Here is a 22,538-nt window from a genome sequence, read left to right on the forward strand (position 1 = left end):
CGCCGGTAGAGAGGTCAGAGCCTCAGTGTCTCCTGACCCTCGTTACCTGCTCCAGGTGTGTGAGCTGCAGCGCAGTCTGAAGCTGAGCCAGACGGAGCAGCAGGAAGCGCTGGAGAGATCAACAGCTGCTGTCACCCTGGAGCAGAAGGCCATACAGGACAGCCTGTTGCAGGTAAACACACACACACACTCCACACACTCACTCACTCACTCACTCGCATACATATATATACAGGACTGTCTCAGAAAATTAGAATATTGTGATGAAGTTCTTTATTTTCTGTAATGCAATTAAAATGTCATGCATTCTGGATTCATTACAAATCAACTGAAATATTGCAAGCCTTTTATTCTTTTAATATTGCTGATTATGGCTTACAGCTTAAGAAAACTCAAATATCCTATCTCTAAATATTAGAATATCATGAAAAAGTATACTAGTAGGGTATTAAACAAATCACTTGAATTGTCTAATTAACTCAAACACCTGCAAGGGTTTCTGAGCCTTGACAAACACTCAGCTGTTATAAATCTTTTTTTACTTGGTCTGAGGAAATATTAAAATTTTATGAGATAGGATTTTAGAGTTTTCTTAAGCTGTAAGCCATAATCAGCAATATTAAAAGAATAAAAGGCTTGCAATATTTCAGTTGATTTGTAATGAATCCAGAATGCATGACATTTTTGTTTTTTTAATTGCATTACAGAAAATAAAGAACTTTATCACAATATTCTAATTTTCTGAGACAGTCCTGTATATTGGTTAATAACCTCAGTCACAGCCAGTTAGCTTGTACATCTTGACTCAACACAAGTCTTAAAGCCGTTGTCCTCCTCCTCCTCCTCCTCGCAGACGAAGCTGGCTGGAGAGGCTCAGGCCAAGTACGAGCGTGAGCTCATGCTTCACGCCGCGGACGTGGAGGCGCTGCAGGAGCTGAAGAAGAGATCCCAGCAGGACGCGGCGCGGAGGAGGGAGCTGGAGGAGCAGCTGAGCAAGACCTTGGGCCTCCTGCAGGAGAGAACCGCGGCCCTGAACGCGGCGGAGAGGACGCTGAAGGTGGGATCACGTGTGTTTAGGTCGAGGACACCCCCCCCCCCCAATAGCAGCGGAATGGATCTGATTGGTCACTCTCTCCCTTTCAGGAGGATCTGACCAATAAGACGCGCCGCTGTGCGGAGCTGGGCAAGCAGAACACTCTGCTGCACCAGCAGATGGATGACATGGCCACCAGGGGGCGCCAGCAGCAGCAGCAGCCGGACCTGTCCTTCAGTGAGGAGGGGAAGACCACCGAGCAGATACTGGAGATCCTCAGGTAACAGCAGCGCCGAGGGGGGGGGGCATCTTTTGGATAAAAAGTAAATTCATAACTACTTTCTGCTGCTACATTGGAGTCGCAGTGTAAACCCGTCCTACAAGTTTCCATTGATCACTTCAATCAGCGTGAACTCCTCGGGATTTGTGTGTGTGTGCTGTAGGTTTGTGCGGCGCGATAAGGAGATCGCCCTGGCTCAGTGCGAGGCGTCGGACGGAGAGGCGTCTCGCTACAAACAGCGAGTGGAGCATCAAGACCGAGAGCTGAAGGAGCTTCAGGAAGCCCTGAACGCCGAGAGGGAGAAGATGCAGGTAGGAAGCGAGGAAAACGTAGGAACTAGGAAACGAGGCGACAGGGGTAAAGGCTGAGCGGCGAGGATCTGAAACATGTCGTGAAGGCTTTCAGCAAATACTTACTGCGTGCTCTTTGGCGAGCATCGCGTCTGGCCAACTTGAGGCTAAAAAGGGCAAATGTGACCCGACAGAAGTGTTTATTATAATCCGTGTGTGTGTGGTCGCCATCCTTCCTTCTCGGCTCAGGAGACAGCCAAGACTCTGGCCCAGCAGGAGGAGCAGCTCAAGAAGATGGAGATCATCAGCACTCTGCAGGAGAGCACCCGGATCCTGAAGATGGACCGAGATAAACTGCAACAGGAGCTCCAGCAAGCCCAGGCTAAGGTGAGAGGCGTTCGGCCCGCTCCTCTTAACCCTTGTGTTGCCTTCGGGTCATTTTGACCCGAATCAATATTACACCCTCCCCCCGCCTTCGGATTAATTTGACCCCATTCAATGTTTAATGTCGGTGTTCTTTCGGTAGTCAACAAACAAACATAAAGTACCTCACACTTAAACTTGGAAAACAATATTAATTCTAATAATTTTCTGGAGGTTTTAATTGCTGGCGTCAAATTGAACCCAAAGGGTAAAATATGTTAGTAAATATAAAGGTAACAGGAGGGTGAAACATTGAATCGGGTCAAAATGACCCAAAGGCGGGGGGAGGGTGTAATATTGATTCGGGTCAAAATGACCCGAAGGCAACACAAGGGTTAAAGGGACCGCGCACCCTAAAATAGAAAAAAGGCTTTTTTTCAAATCGATAAAACATTTTACATAAAAAAAAAAAACTTGGTGTCCGTAGAGGAGGGCGTTCATCTGGAGAGAGATTCTCTTTTCTGCCGCCACTTTTTCGACATCGCACCGCCGGCTGAAACGAGCCGCTCTCCGTCTCGGGCGAAGCTCACCGCATCTTCTCCGTCTATTTCAGGTCGCCAAGCTGCAGTCGGACATCAGCCCACTGCATCACTCCCTGTCCATGCTGTCGGAGAAGAACGGCTCCATGCAGGCGGACAAGAGGATACTGGAGGAGGACCTGAAGCGCTGGAAGGCCAGAGCACAGGTAACGGAGGAGGGGGGGGGGGGGGCTCTTCTGGGGTGTTCTTGTAGATGTGTGGGTTTTCTAAAAGAATATTAGCCACCGGCTCTGAAGTTAGAGTGGATGTTGCAGCAGTTACAATATCACGTTTTTATTTTTTTAGCCCATAATATCTTCCTGAACACAATGTTTTGGCACTGAGCTGTTTATTTAGTTTTTTTAATTAATCGTCATCGTCTCCTCGTTGTCCAGGTCTTCCTTCTACTCTGGTCTCCTTTAGTCTTTAACTCTTCTCTCTGGTCTCCTTTAGTCTTTAACTCTTCTCTCTGGTCTCCTTTAGTCTTTAACTCTTCTCTCTGGTCTCCTTTAGTCTTTAACTCTTCTCTCTGGTCTCCTTTAGTATTTAACTCTTCTCTCTGGTCTCCTTTAGTCTTTAACTCTTCTACTCTGGTCTCCTTTAGTCTTTAACTCTTCTCTCTGGTCTCCTTTAGTCTTTAACTCTTCTACTCTGGTCTCCTTTAGTCTTTAACTCTTCTCTCTGGTCTCCTTTAGTCTTTAACTCTTCTCTCTGGTCTCCTTTAGTCTTTCACTCATGTCTCTGGTCTCCTTTAGTCTTTAGCTCTTCTCTCTGGTCTCCTTTAGTCTTTAACTCTTCTCTCTGGTCTCCTTTAGTATTTAACTCTTCTCTCTGGTCTCCTTTAGTCTTTAACTCTTCTACTCTGGTCTCCTTTAGTCTTTAACTCTTCTCTCTGGTCTCCTTTAGTCTTTAACTCTTCTCTCTGGTCTCCTTTAGTCTTTAACTCTTCTACTCTGGTCTCCTTTAGTCTTTAACTCATGTCTCTGGTCTCCTTTAGTCTTTAACTCATGTCTCTGGTCTCCTTTAGTCTTTAACTCTTCTCTCTGGTCTCCTTTAGTCTTTAACTCTTCTCTCTGGTCTCCTTTAGTCTTTAACTCTTCCCTCTGGTCTCCTTTAATCTTTAACTTCTCTCTGGTCTCCTTTAGTCTTTAACTCTTCTCTCTGGTCTCCTTTAGTCTTTAACTCTTCTCTCTGGTCTCCTTTAGTCTTTAACTCTTCTCTCTGGTCTCCTTTAGTCTTTAACTCATGTCTCTGGTCTCCTTTAGTCTTTAACTCATGTCTCTGGTCTCCTTTAGTATTTAACTCTTCTCTCTGGTCTCCTTTAGTCTTTAACTCTTCCCTCTGGTCTCCTTTAGTCTTTAACTCTTCTCTCTGGTCTCCTTTAGTCTTTAACTCTTCTCTCTGGTCTCCTTTAGTCTTTACCTCATGTCTCTGGTCTCCTTTAGTATTTAACTCTTCTCTCTGTCTCCTTTAGTCTTTAACTCATGTCTCTGGTCTCCTTTAGTCTTTAACTCTTCTCTCTGGTCTCCTTTAGTCTTTAACTCTTCCCTCTGGTCTCCTTTAGTCTTTAACTCTTCCCTCTGGTCTCCTTTAGTCTTTAACTCTTCCCTCTGGTCTCCTTTAGTCTTTAACTCATGTCTCTGGTCTCCTTTAGTCTTTAACTCTTCCCTCTGGTCTCCTTTAGTCTTTAACTCTTCCCTCTGTTCTCCTTTAGTCTTTAACTCTTCTCTCTGTGTCGCCGTAGCAACTGGTCAGCCAGCAGAAAGATGGCGATGTGGAGGAGCGACAGAAACTCTCCAGCGAGAGAGAAGCTCAGCAGAGACGCATCACACAACTCGCTGAGGAGACGGGCCGGCTGAAGGCGGAGCTGGCCAGGTAGACACGCACGCACACACACGCACATACACACAGACATACACACACGCACACACACACACGCACATACACACAGACATATACACACGCACACACACGCACATACACACAGACATACACACACGCACACACACGCACATACACACAGACATATACACACGCACACACACGCATACACATGCAGACACGCACACATGCACACACACGCACCTATATATATATATATATACACACACACAAACATACATACACGCATGCACACACTTGGAAAACGGAATTTCTACACAACAAATCGCACAACTTAAAACCTTTCTTTGCCGCAGATGTGCTCAATAATATTAAAAATGTTGGGGATAAATCGTAATAAGTCGACTAAAACCAAAACAACAGATTTGTCAATAAAAAGGGTTTATTAAAAAAAGAGTATTCTAAAAATATACGAGGAAAGAACGTTTTTTTTTGTTTTAAGGAACTACAACTTACCATTGAGCACTGCGATATTCATTTAAAATTCATTATTAAATAATCCTCGTTATTTACCATATTTGAATGACCCTGATGCAGCGTGTTAGTGTAGGTCTCATATTGTGTGTGTGTGTGTCCATCAGAACCAGCGTCAGCAGCAACTCGGCTCAGTCCCAGCTGCAGGGCTTCAGAGACTCGGTGGCCCGTCTGAGCTCGGAGAGAGACACTCTGAAGAAGGACATGGAGACCAAAAACAAGGACATTCTGGAGAAGAACAAGACCATCACCCAGGTCAAGAAGATCGGACGGCGCTACAAGACTCAGTACGACGAGCTCAAAGCCCAGCACGACAAGGTGGGACCGCCTCCAACGCGTTCCTACGAGCTCAGTGAGGGTGAAACACTGAGATAATGAAGGATGTGTCTGTTTGTGCTCTAGCTGGTTCAGGACACGGCCGCTAAAGCAGGAAGCGAGGCGGCACCGAGCCAGGAGGTGCAGCAGGACGTGACTAAAGCCCAGGAGGAGCTCAAGAAGACCGTAGAGGAGCTCGGCGCTCTGAAGGAGGAGGCGCGCAAAAAGCTGGAGGAGGTGAGCGGGAAGACGCTTTAGATCCTTCAACGTGGAGCGATGGAGCACCAGGCAGGAGCCATGAGGAGAGAGGAGAGGAGAGAGGTGCTCAGTGTATCCTAAACGTCCATAAGGAAAGAGGAGAGGAGAGAGGAGCTCAGTGTATCCTAAACGTCCATAAGGAAAGAGGAGAGAGGAGCTCAGTGTATCCTAACGTCCATAAGGAGAGAGGAGAGAGGAGCTCAGTGTATCCTAAACGTCCATAAGGAGAGAGGAGAGGAGAGAGGAGCTCAGTGTATCCTAAACGTCCATAAGGAGAGAGGAGAGGAGAGAGGAGCTCAGTGTATCCTAAACGTCCATGAGGAGAGAGGAGAGGAGCTCAGTGTATCCTAAGCGTCCATAAGGAGAGAGGAGCTCAGTGTATCCTAAATGTCCATAAGGAGAGAGGAGAGAGGAGCTCAGTGTATCCTAAGCGTCCATAAGGAGAGAGGAGAGGAGCTCAGTGTATCCTAAGCGTCCATAAGGAGAGAGGAGAGGAGAGAGGAGCTCAGTGTATCCTAAGCGTCCATAAGGAGAAAGGAGAGGAGAGGTGCTCAGTGTATCCTAAACATCCATAAGGAGAGAGGAGAGGAGAGAGGAGCTCAGTGTATCCTAAGCGTCCATAAGGAGAGAGGAGAGGAGAGAGGTGCTCAGTGTATCCTAAGCGTCCATAAGGAGAAAGGAGAGGAGAGAGGTGCTCAGTGTATTCTAAGCGTCCATAAGGAGAGAGGAGAGAGGTGCTCAGTGTATCCTAAGCGTCCATAAGGGGAGGAGAGGAGCTCAGTGTATCCTAAGCGTCCATAAGGAGAGAGAGAGGAGCACAGTGTATCCTAAGTGTCCATAAGGAGAGAGGAGAGAGGAGCTCAGTGTATCCTAAGCGTCCATAAGGAGAGAGGAGAGAGGAGCTCAGTGTATCCTAAGCGTCCATAAGGAGAGAGGAGAGAGGAGCTCAGTGTATCCTCTCGTCCCCCTCAGCCTCTCAGCCTCTAGCAGCGTCTCTAGGTCTCTCCAGGTGAACCTGGTTCAGGTGTAACTATCAGACCATCAAGAGGAAAGTCTTCAGTCTCCATGAGGGGGCGGAGTCTCCTCCAGGACTGAAGGTGGAGCTGGTTCAATAAAAGAGGAGGAGCTTGATACCTGAAGGCTCTGGCTCCTCCTACTGTGTACTCAGAAGACAGGATGTGCACACCATGTCATACCATTGTCGGAGCTTGTAATGCTGATGATGTCATAGATAAGACCTCATGGTCTGATTGGCTGTTTGAATTTGTTCTTCTGGTGAAACAGAAAAACACCTGCAACTCCCGAGGGCCAATCAGAAGCCTCGCTGTGACTCTCGTGACGATTCTGAACGTCTCATTGGTCGTTGACAGACGAACAGAGATGATGGTGTTTAATTTCTTCGCTGTGGAGCATCTGGTTCAGTCTAAAGAGACTTTAGGAATGTGCTCTTAACATAATTAGAAAAAGATCCAAAAAACAGATTCTAAGACGAGACACGGCCACATACTGAGGATCTGATAGACTAGAATACAACAAATACACACACACTTGGTTTAACTGTCAAAGTGTCAGGGTTGTATTTTTTTTTAATGGTTTCCCCCCTGAACCAGGCCCAGAAGACGCAGCAGGAGCTGGAGGAGGCCAAGAAGGAAACCCAGCAGAGCAAGGACAAGATCCAGGAGGTCCAGAACCAGCTGACGCAGAAACAGAACCAGCTGACGCAGGTATTGAACTCTGTCTTATGGTGTGTTCACACCGGACGCGTCGAAATTTCGACGCGCGTCGAGATTACATGCAAAGTCAATGCAAAACTGCGTAGAAGCTGCGTATTTCCCAGCGAGCAGCGCGTCAGACGCGTTTGAAGCAGCAGAACAGAGGGTTTGTCGCGGGGCGAACTGAGCGAACACAGCGAACAGACGCAGCTCGTTGACGCGCGAGTTGAAATTTCCCAACTCCGGCAGCAAAAACGCGTGAGTCATAGTTGCGTCAGCCAATCAGCGTTGAGCAGCTCCGCTCGTCATCGTCCTGCCGGTTGAAAAAATGGAGGAAAAGATTATTGTCGCCGTCTGTGGGCACCTCGAACTTTACGATACAACTCTTTATGCTTACCGAAACCGGAGCTATAAAGATAAAGCGTGGAACAAGGTCGGAGAAGCCGTGGGACTACTTGGTAAGTTTTGAATGTATGTATTTGCTTTTATTCTCGCTATTTGTTGAACTTTACTATGAACCAACCGCCGGCATATGTGTTTCATGGCAGAGGAGATCTGCCGCCGGAGGTGGAAAAGTCTCAGAGACACGTATCAAAGAGAGAAGAAGAGAGAGAGAGAAGCGCAGTGGGAGTGCAGCTCAGTCCACTAAAGTGGAAGTACTCTGCGGTCCTGTCGTTCCTCGACTCATGTATTACTCCGCCCCCGACGCGTCTGGTGTGAACACACTTTTTCCGACGCGTGTCGAGACTGCTGCGTCAGACGCGTCGAGAATTTTTTCGCCGGGTCCGGTGTGAACGCACCATAAGTCTGTACGTTGACTCGTTTAGTGAGGACTATACATCAGCCATTATGTCATTGTCCCATCATTGCTTCTACAGGTCCAGTCCCAGTTGTCCCAGATCCAGACTCAACTGCAACAGAACCAGAACCAGCTGACACAAAGTCAGAAGGAGCTTCAGCAAGCCAAGACTCACAGCCTGCAGGTGAGAGCAGAACCAGGACCCAACGCGCTGCTCATCAGACCCTCTCAACCTGCTCACCCCGAACCCCGTTCTGGTTTAAAGGTACACAACCAGCTGAAGTCGGCCCAGTCTATATCCCAGGCCCGTCTCAACCAGATCCAGCAGGCTAAAGACGGCCTCCAGCAGCTCCAGAAGACCCAGCAGAGCAGTCAGCAGAGCCACAACCAGGAAGTGGGCAACCTCAAGACGGCTCTGAGCCAATCAGAGAGCAAGGTGAGAGCATCTTCGCTAAAATATTCACCTATTTACACGTATTCTTCTCTCATACTCACCGTGGGATGTAAAATACGGCCGTTAAGGTCCATATTTATTGTTGTGATTTTAATATGTTACATTGACTCTTGCACTACATGCTATTGTATTTAACTTCACATAATCATAATATACATGACCGGTCCAAAGTTTTAGAGCACCTTAATTCCTCTAAAGGAAAGTCCTTCACTTTGAAGGGTTATACTGTCTTCCTTTGTTCATTGCCTTTTTCTTGCCATTATAAGAGTAACATATGACTTCCTGCAGCACACTGCGGTCCTCATGAAGCTTCAGAGGGTGTAGTAACAGCGTGCTGCCACACGGCTTCAGACACACAGTAATCAACTCAAGTGGAGACACCTGGAGGAGTTTTACTTACTTGCTCCCTGAAAAATACCTTTCTATATAACTTTGAAATGTCCATAATTTTTCAGTTTTTGGAGACCTAAACTTCTTTGTGACCTCTGGCAGTCTGCCGCTGACCTTCGGACCATTTCAGGTTATTCACTTGAACGGCTTACATTTAAATAACTGGAAAAACAGGGGTGTTTTAAAACTTTAGACCGGTGGTGTACATTAACCTGGTGGTGTACATTAACCTGGTGGTGTACATTAGCCCGGTCTCTTTACCTTATGTGTCTCTTGTTTTGGGCGATATTTAAACTCATAACCTTTGTGTCTGCTCCCTCAGGTGACGGAGCTTCAGGGACACCTGGAGGGCCAGCAGAAGGTGGGCGTATGTTTCTGAGCGGTGGCTCCTGGCTACGTGTCGATGAATCGGTTCACCTCCGACGGCCCGCGTCACGCCGTCTCTCTTCCCCAACCCGTCACTCACACTGCGTTGCCCCTGTCAGCTGCTGGGCGAACGCGAGGCGGAGGTCAAGCGTCTGCAGGAGCAGCTGACGGAGGCCAAGCGGGCCGGCGACGCCACGTCGGCCAATCGGAGCCAGAGCTCCCAGTCAGGGGACGCCAACGCTGCCGGAGACGTCAATCCAGCGCTCCACGAGGAGCTGGCACAACTCAGACAAGAGGTGCTTCCACATACTCATTTATTCATGTATTTACTTACTTACTTTTTACTGTCTTACTTAATTACTTTCTAACTTACTTACCTTCTTACTGTCTTACTCTATTACTTACTTACTTATTTACTTACTTAATGTCTTACTCTTACTTACTCTTTCTTTCTTACTTACTTTCTTACTTTCTAACTTACTTACCTTCTTACTCTCTTACTTACTTACTTACTTATTTACTTAATTACTTTCTAACTTACTTACTTATTTACTTAATTACTTTCTAACTTACTTACCTTCTTACTCTCTTACTTACTTATTTACTTAATTACTTTCTAACTTACTTACCTTCTTACTCTCTTACTTACTTATTTACTTAATTACTTTCTAACTTACTTTCCTTCTTTCTTACTTACTTATTTACTTTATTACTTACTTACCTTCTTACTCTCTTACTTACTTAATTACTTTCTAACTTACTTTCCTTCTTTCTTATTTACTTAATTACTTTCTAACTTACTTACCTTCTTACTCTCTTACTTATTTACTTAATTACTTTCTAACTTACTTACCTTCTTACTCTATTACTTACTTATGTACTTACTTAATGTCTTACTCTTACTTCCTCTTTCTTTCTTACTCTCTTACTTACTCTTAGTTACTTACTTCCTTACTCTTAGTTACTTACTTACTCTCTTACTTACTCTTAGTTACTTACTTACTCTCTTACTTACTCTTAGTTACTTACTTACTCTTAGTTACTTACTTACTCTCTTACTTACTCTTAGTTACTTCCTTACTCTTAGTTACTTACTTACTCCCGATGCCGTGGCCCTTTAAGAGTAAAGAGCGACGAGCCGGCTGTGGTCTGAGGTCTCCGTGTTGTCCCCCTGCAGCTGTCGGACAGCAAGACCACCGAGGAGCAGCTCCGGAAGCAGATCGCCGAGAAAGAGGAGAAGACGAAGAAGGTCTTCATGGGAGCCAAGACTAAGATCAACCAGCTGAACGGTGAGCGCCCGGAGGCGGAGGGAGGCGTGCCGGCAAAGTGCGGCCGAGCACGGAAGCGGCGTCGGCCCCCGAGGGACTCGAGTTTAGTTTTCTTTACCTCGCTAGGTGCCAAGGAGCGTCTGAGTCAGGAGGTGGCGGAGGCCAAGCAGAGCAGAGAGGAGCAGGAGGGCCGGATGAACGCCCTCAAGTCTCAGTACGAGGGGCGGCTGCTCCGCCTGGACCGGGAGCTGAGGGAGCTGAGGGAGAGCCACGCCCACCCGGAGCCCCGGGAGGAGCCGCAAGACCAGGGCGGGGCCAAGGTACGGGGCGCGGGGCTCTGGGAGTCTGGCATATGGGGGTCTCGGGGTCTGGGATACGGGGGTCTGGGATACGGAGGTCTGGGATACGGGGGTCTGGGACACAGGGGTCTGGGATACGGAGGTCTGGGACACGGGGGTCTGGGACACGGGGTCTGGGATACGGGGTCTGGGATACGGGGTCTGGGACACGGGGTCTGGGACACGGGGTCTGGGTATACGGGGTCTGGGATACGGGGTCTGGGATACGGGGGTCTGGGACACGGGGTCTGGGACACGGGGTCTGGGATACGGGGGTCTGGGATACGGGGGTCTGGGATACGGAGGTCTGTCATACGGGGGTCTGGGACACGGGGGTCTGGGATACGGGGGTCTGGCATCTGGGGTCTGGGATACGGGGTCTGGGACACGGGGTCTGGGATACGGGGTCTGCATACGGGTCTGGGATACGGGGTCTGGCATACGGGGTCTGGGACACGGGGGTCTGGGATACGGGGGTCTGGCATACGGGGGTCTGGGATACGGGGGTCTGGCATACGGGGGTCTGGGATACGGGGGTCTGGCATACGGGGGTCTGGGACACGGGGTCTGGGACACGGGGGTCTGGGACACGGAGGTCTGGGACACGGGGGTCTGGGATACGGGGGTCTGGCATACGGGGGTCTGGGATACGGGGGTCTGGGATACGGAGGTCTGGCATACGGGGGTCTGGGATACGGGGGTCTGGGACACAGGGGTCTGGGATACGGGGGTCTGGGACACAGGGGTCTGGGATACGGGGGTCTGGGACACGGGGGTCTGGGATACGGAGGTCTGGGATACGGAGGTCTGGGACACGGGGGTCTGGGATACGGGGGTCTGGGATACGGGGGTCTATCGGAGAGGGAGCAGATGTTTGGTTGCGTGAGAGGAATTCAGTTTCTGATCCTTCAATCCAAACACGTCTGAGTGTGAGGACTCACTTGTTATCAATCATAATATATTTACGGCATTTTAATATTGAGGCATCTTAAAATGTGATGGCTTTTTTTCCTCAGTATTACTACTTTGTTCTTATAATAATAAATAGGAACAAAATGTCAGTTTTCTTTAAAAATGCAAATTTCTTTCTGGTTTTATTCCCCAAGACTTTAGATTGTATGTCTTAAATGTGACGACTCTGTCTTGACCCTCGTGGCCTCCGTGTTGCACCTGTTCCTGTCCTCAGGGGGGCGATCAGACCAGGTGTGCAGACCAGAGGCAGGTCTCTCTGAAGAGTCCCTCCCAGGACAGAGCCAGGTAACCAGGAGCTCTTCTCGTGGCGAAGCGGAGACGTTTTAAACGATGTCTTTGACGAACGTTTCCTCCGTCAGCTCCAGCATGTCTGACCCGCCCACGGCCAACATCCGCCCCACCACGAGCACGCCGTCGCCCAGCGGCAAGCCCAGCCCCTCCCCCGGGAGCAAGGCCACGCCCCGGGCCAGCATCCGGCCAATGGTTACCGAGGCAACCGTCCCCGTCCCGACACCCACCGCCACCGTGATGCCGACCACGCAGAGTGACAGCCAAGAGGGTGAGAGAGAGAGAGAGAGGGGGGGGGTTGATGGTCGGGTGTAGCTGGTGTTGGAGGGTAACTCGATGGTTCATCCTGCAGCGCCGATGAGTTCAGGGACCTCCGTCCACTCCACCTGCTCCGGGCTGGTGACCGTGTCAATGAATCAGCCAACCAGCTCCCAGGTCACGGCCTTTGTCCAGCCCACTCAGCAGCAGGCGGCCAATCAGGACGCGGCCATGGAAGCGGAGCGGCCGTCCACGTCGTCGTCCCTGAGCGGAACAGGTGAGAGGGACACCCTCTTACACCACCACCACACTTACACCACCACCACCCACTACCACAACCACCACCACCCATCACCACTACCACCACACACTAACACCACACCACCCACTAACACCACCCACTACCACCACTACCCACTAACACCACACACTAACACCACACCACCCACTAACACCACCCACTACCACCACTACCCACTAACACCACCCACTACCACAACCACCACCCACTACCACAACCACCACCCACTAACACCACCCACTACCACAACCACCACCCACTAACACCACCACCCACTAACACCACCACCCACTAACACCACCCACTACCACAACCACCACCACCCACTAACACCACCCACAACCACCACCACCCACTAACCACACCACCCACTAACACCACCACCCACTAACACCACCACCCACTAACACCACCCACAACCACCACCACCCACTAACACCACCCACTAACACCACATCACCCACAACCACCACCACCCACTAACACCACCCACTAACACCACCCACTACCACCACCACCACCACAACCACCACCACCCACTAACACCACCCACTAACACCACCCACTAACACCACACCACCCACTAACACCACACCACCCACTAACACCACTACCACAACCACCACCACCCACTAACACCACACCACCCACTAACACCACACCACCCACTAACACCACTAACACCACACCACCCACTAACACCACCACCCACTAACACCACACCACCCACTAACACCACCACCCACTTCCACAACCACCCACTTCCACAACCACCCACTAACACCACACCACCCACAACCACCACCACCCACTAACACCACCACCCACTCCAACAACTAACACCACCACTACCACCACACACTATTAACACTACCACAACGACCACCCACTAACACCACCACCACCCACTCACACCACCCACTACCACAACCACCACCACCCACTACCATCACCACTACCACCACACACTACTAACACCCACAGAAGTGTTTATATGCTTGTACTGATGTGTGTGTGTGTGTGTGTGTGTGTGTAGTTGGTTCAAAGCGCATGAGAGAGGAAGTGGACTTGGAGGAGAAGAGTTCCAGACCAGAGAGTTCTCAAGTGCCACCGACCACCAAAAAGCTACGACTGAAACCAACGATATCGCTGCAGGTAGACGCTCACACACACACACGTCACAGAGAACAACAACAACACAAACAAACGGACCAGTTGAACAGCGGTAGACCAGCAGCCCATGCGCTCGGATAATAACTGATGAGATGATCTTTGTAATTGTCTAAAATCCGTCCACAGCGACGGTAGATGAACCTTAAAGCATCCGGACTGTCCCGAGACATCTGATGCTCAACCTCTTCAACGCGGTTCGTACGGTCATGGAAAACCGGGGAAAGTCATGGAATTTTAAAATGATAATATCCAGGCCTGGAAAAGTCATGGAAAATACTTAAATCACAAACGTTTTGGAAAAGTCATGGAAATTTGTTATAATCACGTGTTTTTGAAAGGAAGACACTCAAATTATAAACCGGAGTACGCCGAGTCCAAACAGATGGATTTGCACATAAAGGATAATAGTTCGATTAAAAGAATAAAAGTGTTTCTACGAAATGTTTATTCTTTTAATCAAACTATTGTCTCTCATTCATTTGTTTCATTTAAGGTATATTGTATGCTTTGTAATTCTCATTGTTTGAATTCTACATTTTCAAAAGGTTTTCATGTACACACCGAGATTTCAGTTTGGTCATGGGAATCTGGTTTAAAGTCCTGGAATTCCATCGGTCAACATATGTCCGAACCCTGCTTAAAGCTCAAGTCGACGTTGTGTATCACAAACGTTCAGACACGTCGTCTCAGGAAGAACGATTCAAGCTGATGAACCGGCTTCTGTTTACTTTGCGTGCGTCTTCCATTTCATTCACGATGAACTCTCCGTCCGGTCCGTCCGTGTTCTGTGTTGCGTCTCAGATGGAGGGCGATGAGGATGTTGAGCGGGAGCTGAGGGAGGAACCACAGGACTCGCCGGACGACAGTCAGGTCAGTCGCCAGAAGAACCGCTTCCTTCCTCCAGAGCAGTGGTTCTCAGCCGGTCTGATCCGGGACCCACATGGAACATTCTCAACTTCTCAAATGTAATTAATGAAACGACCAGCTGGTGCTAGAGATCAACTATTTCTATAAAAGCTGCATTTTAATTAAACTAAAAGTGCATTTTCAGTACACGTCGTATTACAACATGCAAAACAATTAAGCATCTTCAGCCATTTTTAAACACACTCAACAACTTTTATGCACAAACAAAAAAGTCCAACATCTAAGAAGTAGTATTACAGTTTTTCTCCATTGCTTTGGCTCAATTCTTGAAACAGAAATTACATTCTCAAAGCTCTTAGTGCATTTGGTAAAATAGCCTATATAGTTCAGCACAACTACATAGATCCCCTTCAAAAGGTCATATCTCACCCAAAACAGTTAACTCAAGCTTCAAACCCAAATCATTTTCTCATAAAAATAGTCAGTGCCCCCAAAATGAAAACTTCCTTCTCGATTGCTGTGGCTCATCTCTCTCTTGAAAAAAAGGACATTCTCAAAGCTTTAAATACATTTGCCAAAATAACCTAGATGGTTTAGCAAAACACTATGGCACACCTGCAAAAGGTCATATCTCTCCCAAAACAGACAACTCATCAGTCAAAACTCATTCCTTTTCTCATACAAATAGTCAGTGCCCCCAAAATGAAAAGTCCCTTCGTCATTGTTTAAACACTGCAGGTCAAAATGTTTAGCTGTTTTGTCAGTATGGCAGTGGACCATAGAAATATCTCTCATGTGCACAATTCAATCTTGGCTTAGTCCTTTGACACTGAATGGTTACTGTAGGAGATGTTGTCTTTCCAGAATACTATGTGTATCAAACAGAAAAAAGATTCATTCAAGAGGAGCCAACAAGGTTTCACATCACATACTGTATTGCACTTATACTGCCATGGAAATTGTTACAGTAATTGCAAAACAGAAACAGAAAATGTGTACAGCAAAAAATAGTGTCAAACAAAAAGCACATCAAAAATAAAATTAAGTATAGCCTACACTACTGTAACAAAACATACAGTAGGAAAGTAAAGCAAAGCTGGAGTTCATCCTCACTCTCCTGCTCATCCTCACGTCTGTCTGGCCACAGATTTTCGTCAACATGGCATCTGATGTTCTCCCTTGCGATGCAACGGGGGAAGAATCGCCGTGCATGACCCAACCATCTGCCGTGACATCGGCACAAGCAGCATCCATTGCCTGAAGAAGGCACCTCTGGTTCAGAGCCCGATGCTCATACACCCTCCACCACCACGCACCTTTGCTCCTCTTCTTCTTCCTCCTCTTCCTCGAACAGGCAGTTGCCCTTGTTCGTTTACCTGGCCAGGTGCTTCCATGTTCATACTGTAAACTGTACTGAACTTTGTCAAGCCCTAGATATTTGATGGAAGCATTTATACTCCTGGATAGCACCTGTCAGCTAACTAAAATGACTGTGATTGGTGATCGGATGTGAGAAAATACCCCTTGATGAGTAAAGTTCTAGTTGCACCTGAAAATGAAACCGATGATCCAAGAGATCCATATTACAGTATATATACCATGATATTTTTCATGGTATTATGTGCCTGAACGATTTTGACAGTGGAGTGAACTATTGTGCAGGTGATGATGTACACAAGGAAAGTATGCCAAGATGTTTTGCAGAGAACAACCACTTGACTGAGAAGCAACAGTCAGTTTAGACTAGCAAGATGTATTCAATTGGTAAGTGGGCTAACTGAAGGCAATTGTACCGAACCGTTTGCACATATGTGCTAAATCATTTGAAATGTGTGCAAGCTGTAGGCAATTGTACTTGTCATTTGCAAGCAGTTTCTAAAACAATTGCAATTTGATTAAAGGAATGAGAAATTCAAATCTGTTGTGAACAGGGAGGTTTGCACGAGTTGTTTTGAGAATGTCATTTCTATTTCAAGAATTGAGCCAAAGCAATGGAGAAAAACTGTAATAAAAGACTCAACGTAACTTTAACTGAGGAAACACTCTCACTGAATCTGACCACAATTTACTAAAGTCTTGAGGAGCAGCTTTTCCACAAATTCAAAATAAATTGATTAAAGATTGCAATTCAAAAGGATTCATATTTACAAACTTAACTTTTCTTTGATGACCTCATCAGTGGGTAAATACTGAAAAACATTGAGCTTTACAGAAAATGAAGCAGCACTGAATTCAACCTGACGTAACACTGGCAGACCAGAGGCTGGAGGAATTCATAACGGGAGAAGATGAAAGTTATATTCAGTAGGACGTTTAAATATAAAAAAAATATACACTTTTATTAATCCCCAAGGGGAAATTAGTTCTCTGCATTTAACCCATCCTTAGTTATTAAGGAGCAGGCGGTGGTGAAGAGCAGCGCAACTGGAGGGCAATTGCCTGCCTCAAGGACACTTGACTTGCAGCTAATGGGAGAGCAGGTGAGCCCGAACCCACGCGCACAAATTATCCTAGCAACCCAGAGTCTCCCCCCCCCCCCCTCGTATCAGGATGGTTTGATCCAACCTGGCCCACGCTGCTGAAAACATGGAGGGACGAGCCGACTAAAAAACGACACGCTGCATTAAAAAGTCCCTTCAAAATAAAATCACAGGATGGAAAAATAGAAATAATAATAATTCTAATTTGTATTTGCCCAGACAAAAGCCGGCGACCCACCAGTTGAGAACCAGTGCTCTGAAGGCTTCTTTACGTGATGTTGTGACTCTTATAATAACAATCTGAGCCGTTGGTCACCATGGTTACGGTGCAGCGCTCTCAGATGTAAGAAGAGACCGATGTGTTGATGTGGATCAGATTGTAATGACGAGGGATCCCCCGCAGTGGTTTAAGATTCTCAGAAACGGGTTTGGGCTGCAGGAACTTCCCGAGGATTGTTTCCCCGCGCTCGCCGAAGAGGACGAGGATGTGGAGGAAGGGGGCGTGTCCCAGTCCGTCCCCTCTGAGCTGATGTCCTCTCAGGACTCCGCCTCCGGCGCCGTCGTTCTGGACGTCATCGTGATCGACACGGACAGCGAGAGCCACGAGAGCAAAGAGGGGGAGGAGCAGCCAGAGGATGACGATGGAGAGGAAGATGAGGAGGAGGAGGAAGAAGAAGACGATGATGATGACGATGACGACGGGGTGCTGTTCTGCTTATTAATGCATTTTAAATAGTTTTTTAGCCTCGATCCATTGTGTGGAGTTGATAACCTCTCTTTCTGTATCTCTCAGTACAAGGAGGAGGTGGAGGATGGCGATGAAGACGAGGATGATGCTGGCGACTGCGCGATGATGGAAGGAGATGAGGAGAGACAGAGGGCCGAAGAAGAGGGAAGGGCGCGTGAGCCGTCCAACCCCGAGGAGACCGCGTGCGGAGCGTCCTCCGACGCGTCGCACAGCGGTGAGCTCTTCCTGTCGGCCTCTCGGCTCGTGTAGCTCCTCCTCCTTTTTGAAATTTAGCTCCGCCTCCTTTTTTAAACGCGCCAACGTGAATCCCTCTTCTCCCCCCAGGCGAGGTCTGCAGCGGCCCCACGTCCGAGTCCGACGCCCCCAGAGACCACGTGCACTTCTCCCCGACCCCCTCTGCACCCTCCCACTCCTCCCCCTCCTCCTCCTCCTCCCTCACGCCCCGCCTCCCCCACCCGCGTAGGCCCCCGCATCCCCTCCCACCGCGGCTCTACATCCAACCGCCGGCTCCGGAGTTGGGACCCCCGCACACTCAGGTACACACAAGATACACAACCGGGTCCAATCTGAAGAGTAACGGCCGACTCGGGACGATCATTATCTTCTGTTCAGGGACATCGTCCAACGTTCTAGTGGGACGCAGTTTGAGGGATCGGGCCTCTTAAAAGTGGGCGGGGCTTAGAGTTTGGTGCGACGCAGAGCTTCACACAATGATGTCGCGATGCTGGTTTCGTAATTATACCTCATATTTCGTTTTATAGTGGGACGATTGGATTTTAAAATAAAAACACAAGATCCTGTATTTGTTTAGTGTATATTGTTAAATATGTGCTCACTCAGCGTGACAGGAAACGTGTCGGATGGTCGGATGAGTGTTCTCCCCGTTTCATCTCGACTCGTCGGAACAACCAAACGCTCCACGGCTGGAATCAAAGCCGTGGAGCGTTTGTCTCTGGATCCCTGCCTGGAAAATATCCTGCAAGAGGATTTCTTGAATAATGTGACGAGCTCTCTGACGTGTGTGTGTGTGTGTGTGCGTGCGTGTGTGTGTCCATCAGAGACAATCCTCTCAGCTGCGCAGACCGTCGGTGGGACGCGGCCCTCAGCTGACCCCTGGAATCGGCAGCATGGTAAGAGACGGAGCGTCGGACACGCGTGTTTAATTACATGCATTGTTGATCCCACACCGGGTCCTGTGGTGTGTGTGCTGCAGTAGATCTGCAGTGAGATTTTATTGTGTGTGTGTGTTGCAGCAACATTTCTTTGATGATGACGACAGGATGGTTCCCAGTACTCCCACTCTGGTGGTCCCTCACCGCACCGATGGCTTTGCTGAGGCTATACAGTAAGATCTACACACACACACACAAATAATACACACCTGGAATATTTAATTCGTTGAAATATCATGAATATGGACCAAATCCAGAAGGAGCTTCTTGCTTTTAAAGATGAACCTCATGCAGTATTTTAAGATTTCACCCAATTGTTGTATTTAACCATGTTGCATCGTTATAAATGATCATTCTCAGTTTTGTTTTTAATAAAGTCAATCCGTCTAACTCGGGTGGAAAGCAGACGGCTTACGCATGAACTGTATACAAGCGTTTATGAAGCGAGGGGGCGGAGCTAAGCCCAAATACTGAATAAGAGGTTTTTATGCCACAATTCTACAGATAACTTCCATGAGGGAGAAACACGACGTGAAAGTTGTCAAAAACACGGACAGTGCCTGGTGTCACCTTGTAGCCCCTCAAGCAGAGCTGCTTTATTCTAATGGGTCATAAAGTATAAATGATGACATCATGCTGTATAGAAGAAGACTAGAAACTAGAGACTGAGACATAAACTCATGTTTACAATGTTTACTGAGGGAATACATCGAGAGAAGTAGAGTCACTATATAGACTTCTATACAACCAGAGGAGTCGCCCCCTGGTGGTCAGGAGAGAAAGCAGCTTTAACAATGAAGCATAGACTTCTATACATCCAGAGGAGCCCCCTGGTGGTAAGGAGAGAGAATGCAGCTTTAACATGAAGCATAGACTTCTATACATCCAGAGGAGTCGCCCCCTGGTGGCCAGGAGAGAGAATGCAAGTTAAAGACACGTGAACGTTGTCTTCACTCACTCCTGGAGGTCGTCCACTGTTTTCATCTTTATAGAAACAAACTTAAACCGTTGGGATGACTTTTTGTCCGTCTCCTCCTCAGTTCTCCTCAGGTGGCCGGTCTGTCCACCAGGTTCAGGTTTGGACCGCCAGAGGACCTGATGCCTCAGACATCAGCCTCACACTCTGACCTGGGCCAGCTGGCCTCTCAAGGAGGTACTACACACACACACACACACACTTGACCTGGTCTCGGTCTCTCTTTACCACGTGGTCCTGTCCGTCTCACTCTGCTGTGTGAAGGTCTGGGGATGTACGAGTCGCCTCTGTTCCTGGCCGCTCACGATGAAGACGGAGGAGGACGGAGTGTCCCTACCACACCGTTACAGGTGGCGGCACCAGGTGAGACACGCACACACACACACACACACACACACACACACACACTCTCTCGATGTGAACATCAGGACGGTTCGATGTGTTTGGCCTTGAAACTCAACGTGCTTCACCGCGCCTCTCCGTCAGTGACGGTGTTCACGGAGTCCCTGCCCTCGGACAGTGGCGACAACATGGCGTCCCAGTCTGTTCCCATGGTAACCACCTCCACCGGGATGGCTTCTGCTGCGGATGATGGAGATGAAGTCTTCATGGAGCACGAGGGAGACGGGTGAGCATCAGACTTTGTCTTTTAAAGACACCAAAGGGACTCTGGGAAATGTATTTCAGACGTCAAAGAGGGAGGAGCAGGTCATGTGACCACGAGCTTTGAGTGAGATGACTATGATGTAATGGTGGTGTAAAGAGTTTGTACCATTCAGCTGTAAACTACGGAAGCCTTGAGGGCCAGTGCGGGGAAAAACCTGCTGATTCATTCTGGTCTGAATTATTTTATTATTGTTTGATTTGGAAAAAAATAATATTTCCACCTTAAACTTTCTACATTTCTTGTTTAAAGTTAAAAGGAAAAAAACATATTTGTTATATAAGAGTGCTTCCAAGCATTTGTGAGTTTGAATCACTCCATACATATTCAACGTGCGTCATGTGACCTCATGTTTTGGGGCATTTCTGTCGTCGAGTAAAACACGAAAGCTTTTGTTTTTTAGAAGATGGGATCATGGTGCGCTTCAGCCCCTTGTGGCCAACATTATTATGACAACAACAAATAAAAGAAACCTTTTAGTTTCACCAGTTTCACAGATATTATTTTTATTTTAGATTATCCTGGTAAAACCTTTGTTTTCACCTGTTCTTAAGTCAACAGGAGATCACCAGATTGTATTTGTTCCTTTTCCCTTGTTGGAGTATTTGTGTGTGAGTTGTGTGTGTGTGTGTGTGTGTGTGTTCCAGTCCTGGTGTTGAATCCTCTTTGGAGAGCCACGCAGACACGGAGTCGACGGGGCAGCAGAGTGACGACTCATCACTGGCGTCCACCAGCCAGGACCCCGGTCAGTAAACCGACCCATGAAACGTTGCTGCAGCAGATATTCTGTGTCTGGTTCTCAGCACGACGAAGAATCCTGACTCGAGGCCTCGAGACACCGGGAATACTCCAGACTAATGTTTATTACGTCCAGAGGCAGAAACATGGAGACCACAGCAATGTGTTCACCGGGATGCTCCTGAGGTTTTTTTCACAGACCCCAGCGCCCCCCCACCTGTGGACGGGAGGGCGGAGCTGTGGAGGAGCGAATACCGTTGGCATAGATAACGCCATCTTGGTTCATAGTAATCTGTAATTCACATCCACTGAGGCGTCACTCGGGATTAACAACGATCAACACCCTAAAGCATACCCAGCCGTCTCTTCTTATTTCACTCTAAATGGACCTTCATTTACGACATTAACCAGGGTTCCTACGGTCATGGAAAACCTGGAAAAGTCATGAAATTTAAAAATGGTCATTTCCAGGCCTGGAAAAGTCCTGGAAAAAACTTGAAATCATAAAGGTTTGAGAAAAGTCATGGAAATTTGTTATAATCATATGTTCATTTATGCCGAGTTTGAAATAATTAAAATGTAAGCCGGCGTACGTTCTCGATACGCAACATTTTCTAAATTTTTCATGTTTATACCGAGATTTCAGTTTGGTCCTGGACATTTGGTGAAAAGTCCTGGAAATCCATCGGTCAACATGTCAGAACCCTGATTAACATCTGATTCAGTTTTCACAGCAACTCTTTGCAGATGGCGAAGCGGCACCTCTGATGTTTGTGGTTTGTCTCCATCTCTTTGTCCTCGTGAGCGACCTCGGTGTCCTCGGTGTCCTCCAGGAGCTGGCGTTCCGTCACTGACCGTCTTGAATCTATTCTTCATCCGTAGACGGCGGCGGCGCCACTCAGCGGCGCGGCGCGCCCGGTCTGACGAGCATCCCGCCCACCAGAGGAACCTCCAGGGGGGGCAGAGGGGGGCGGGGCGAGGCCCGCACGCTGCTCAGCCGCAGAGGTGGGAAAATGACTTTTTTTTTTTAAGCCCCGGAGGACCGGATTGGTAGTGCGGTAGTTAAGATGACTGTGAATAC

The 22,538-nt window shown here is 48.1% G+C and overlaps 1 protein-coding gene across 6 annotated transcripts in view; it reads left to right on the plus strand.

Annotated features, from left to right (window-relative positions):
* Window positions 1–22,538, plus strand: part of LOC130197704 (nucleoprotein TPR-like) — a 46,537-nt gene that overhangs the window by 23,604 nt on the left and 395 nt on the right. For 2 of the 6 annotated variants that reach the window (XM_056420530.1, XM_056420531.1), the window contains exons 24-54: window positions 56–172; window positions 854–1,057; window positions 1,144–1,313; window positions 1,477–1,624; window positions 1,853–1,990; window positions 2,580–2,711; window positions 4,289–4,419; window positions 5,028–5,238; window positions 5,323–5,472; window positions 7,104–7,217; window positions 8,084–8,188; window positions 8,270–8,440; window positions 9,171–9,209; window positions 9,334–9,510; window positions 10,392–10,503; window positions 10,609–10,802; window positions 12,007–12,077; window positions 12,152–12,351; window positions 12,433–12,615; window positions 13,676–13,794; window positions 14,614–14,682; window positions 17,563–17,862; window positions 17,953–18,121; window positions 18,232–18,443; window positions 18,966–19,037; window positions 19,161–19,252; window positions 20,120–20,232; window positions 20,320–20,418; window positions 20,542–20,683; window positions 21,367–21,464; window positions 22,340–22,462. In XM_056420530.1, coding sequence (XP_056276505.1) covers window positions 56–172; window positions 854–1,057; window positions 1,144–1,313; window positions 1,477–1,624; window positions 1,853–1,990; window positions 2,580–2,711; window positions 4,289–4,419; window positions 5,028–5,238; window positions 5,323–5,472; window positions 7,104–7,217; window positions 8,084–8,188; window positions 8,270–8,440; window positions 9,171–9,209; window positions 9,334–9,510; window positions 10,392–10,503; window positions 10,609–10,802; window positions 12,007–12,077; window positions 12,152–12,351; window positions 12,433–12,615; window positions 13,676–13,794; window positions 14,614–14,682; window positions 17,563–17,862; window positions 17,953–18,121; window positions 18,232–18,443; window positions 18,966–19,037; window positions 19,161–19,252; window positions 20,120–20,232; window positions 20,320–20,418; window positions 20,542–20,683; window positions 21,367–21,464; window positions 22,340–22,462 — 4,375 coding nt within the window. Of the gene's footprint in view, window positions 1–55; window positions 173–853; window positions 1,058–1,143; window positions 1,314–1,476; window positions 1,625–1,852; window positions 1,991–2,579; window positions 2,712–4,288; window positions 4,420–5,027; window positions 5,239–5,322; window positions 5,473–7,103; window positions 7,218–8,083; window positions 8,189–8,269; window positions 8,441–9,170; window positions 9,210–9,333; window positions 9,511–10,391; window positions 10,504–10,608; window positions 10,803–12,006; window positions 12,078–12,151; window positions 12,352–12,432; window positions 12,616–13,675; window positions 13,795–14,613; window positions 14,683–17,562; window positions 17,863–17,952; window positions 18,122–18,231; window positions 18,444–18,519; window positions 18,903–18,965; window positions 19,038–19,160; window positions 19,253–20,119; window positions 20,233–20,319; window positions 20,419–20,541; window positions 20,684–21,366; window positions 21,465–22,339; window positions 22,463–22,538 lie in introns of those variants that run through there. The other 4 variants (XM_056420532.1, XM_056420533.1, XR_008832518.1 and 1 more) reach the window with 3 other exon arrangements.

This window comes from Pseudoliparis swirei, chromosome 8 (assembly GCF_029220125.1).
Source record: "Pseudoliparis swirei isolate HS2019 ecotype Mariana Trench chromosome 8, NWPU_hadal_v1, whole genome shotgun sequence".
Lineage (NCBI taxonomy): Eukaryota > Metazoa > Chordata > Actinopteri > Perciformes > Liparidae > Pseudoliparis > Pseudoliparis swirei.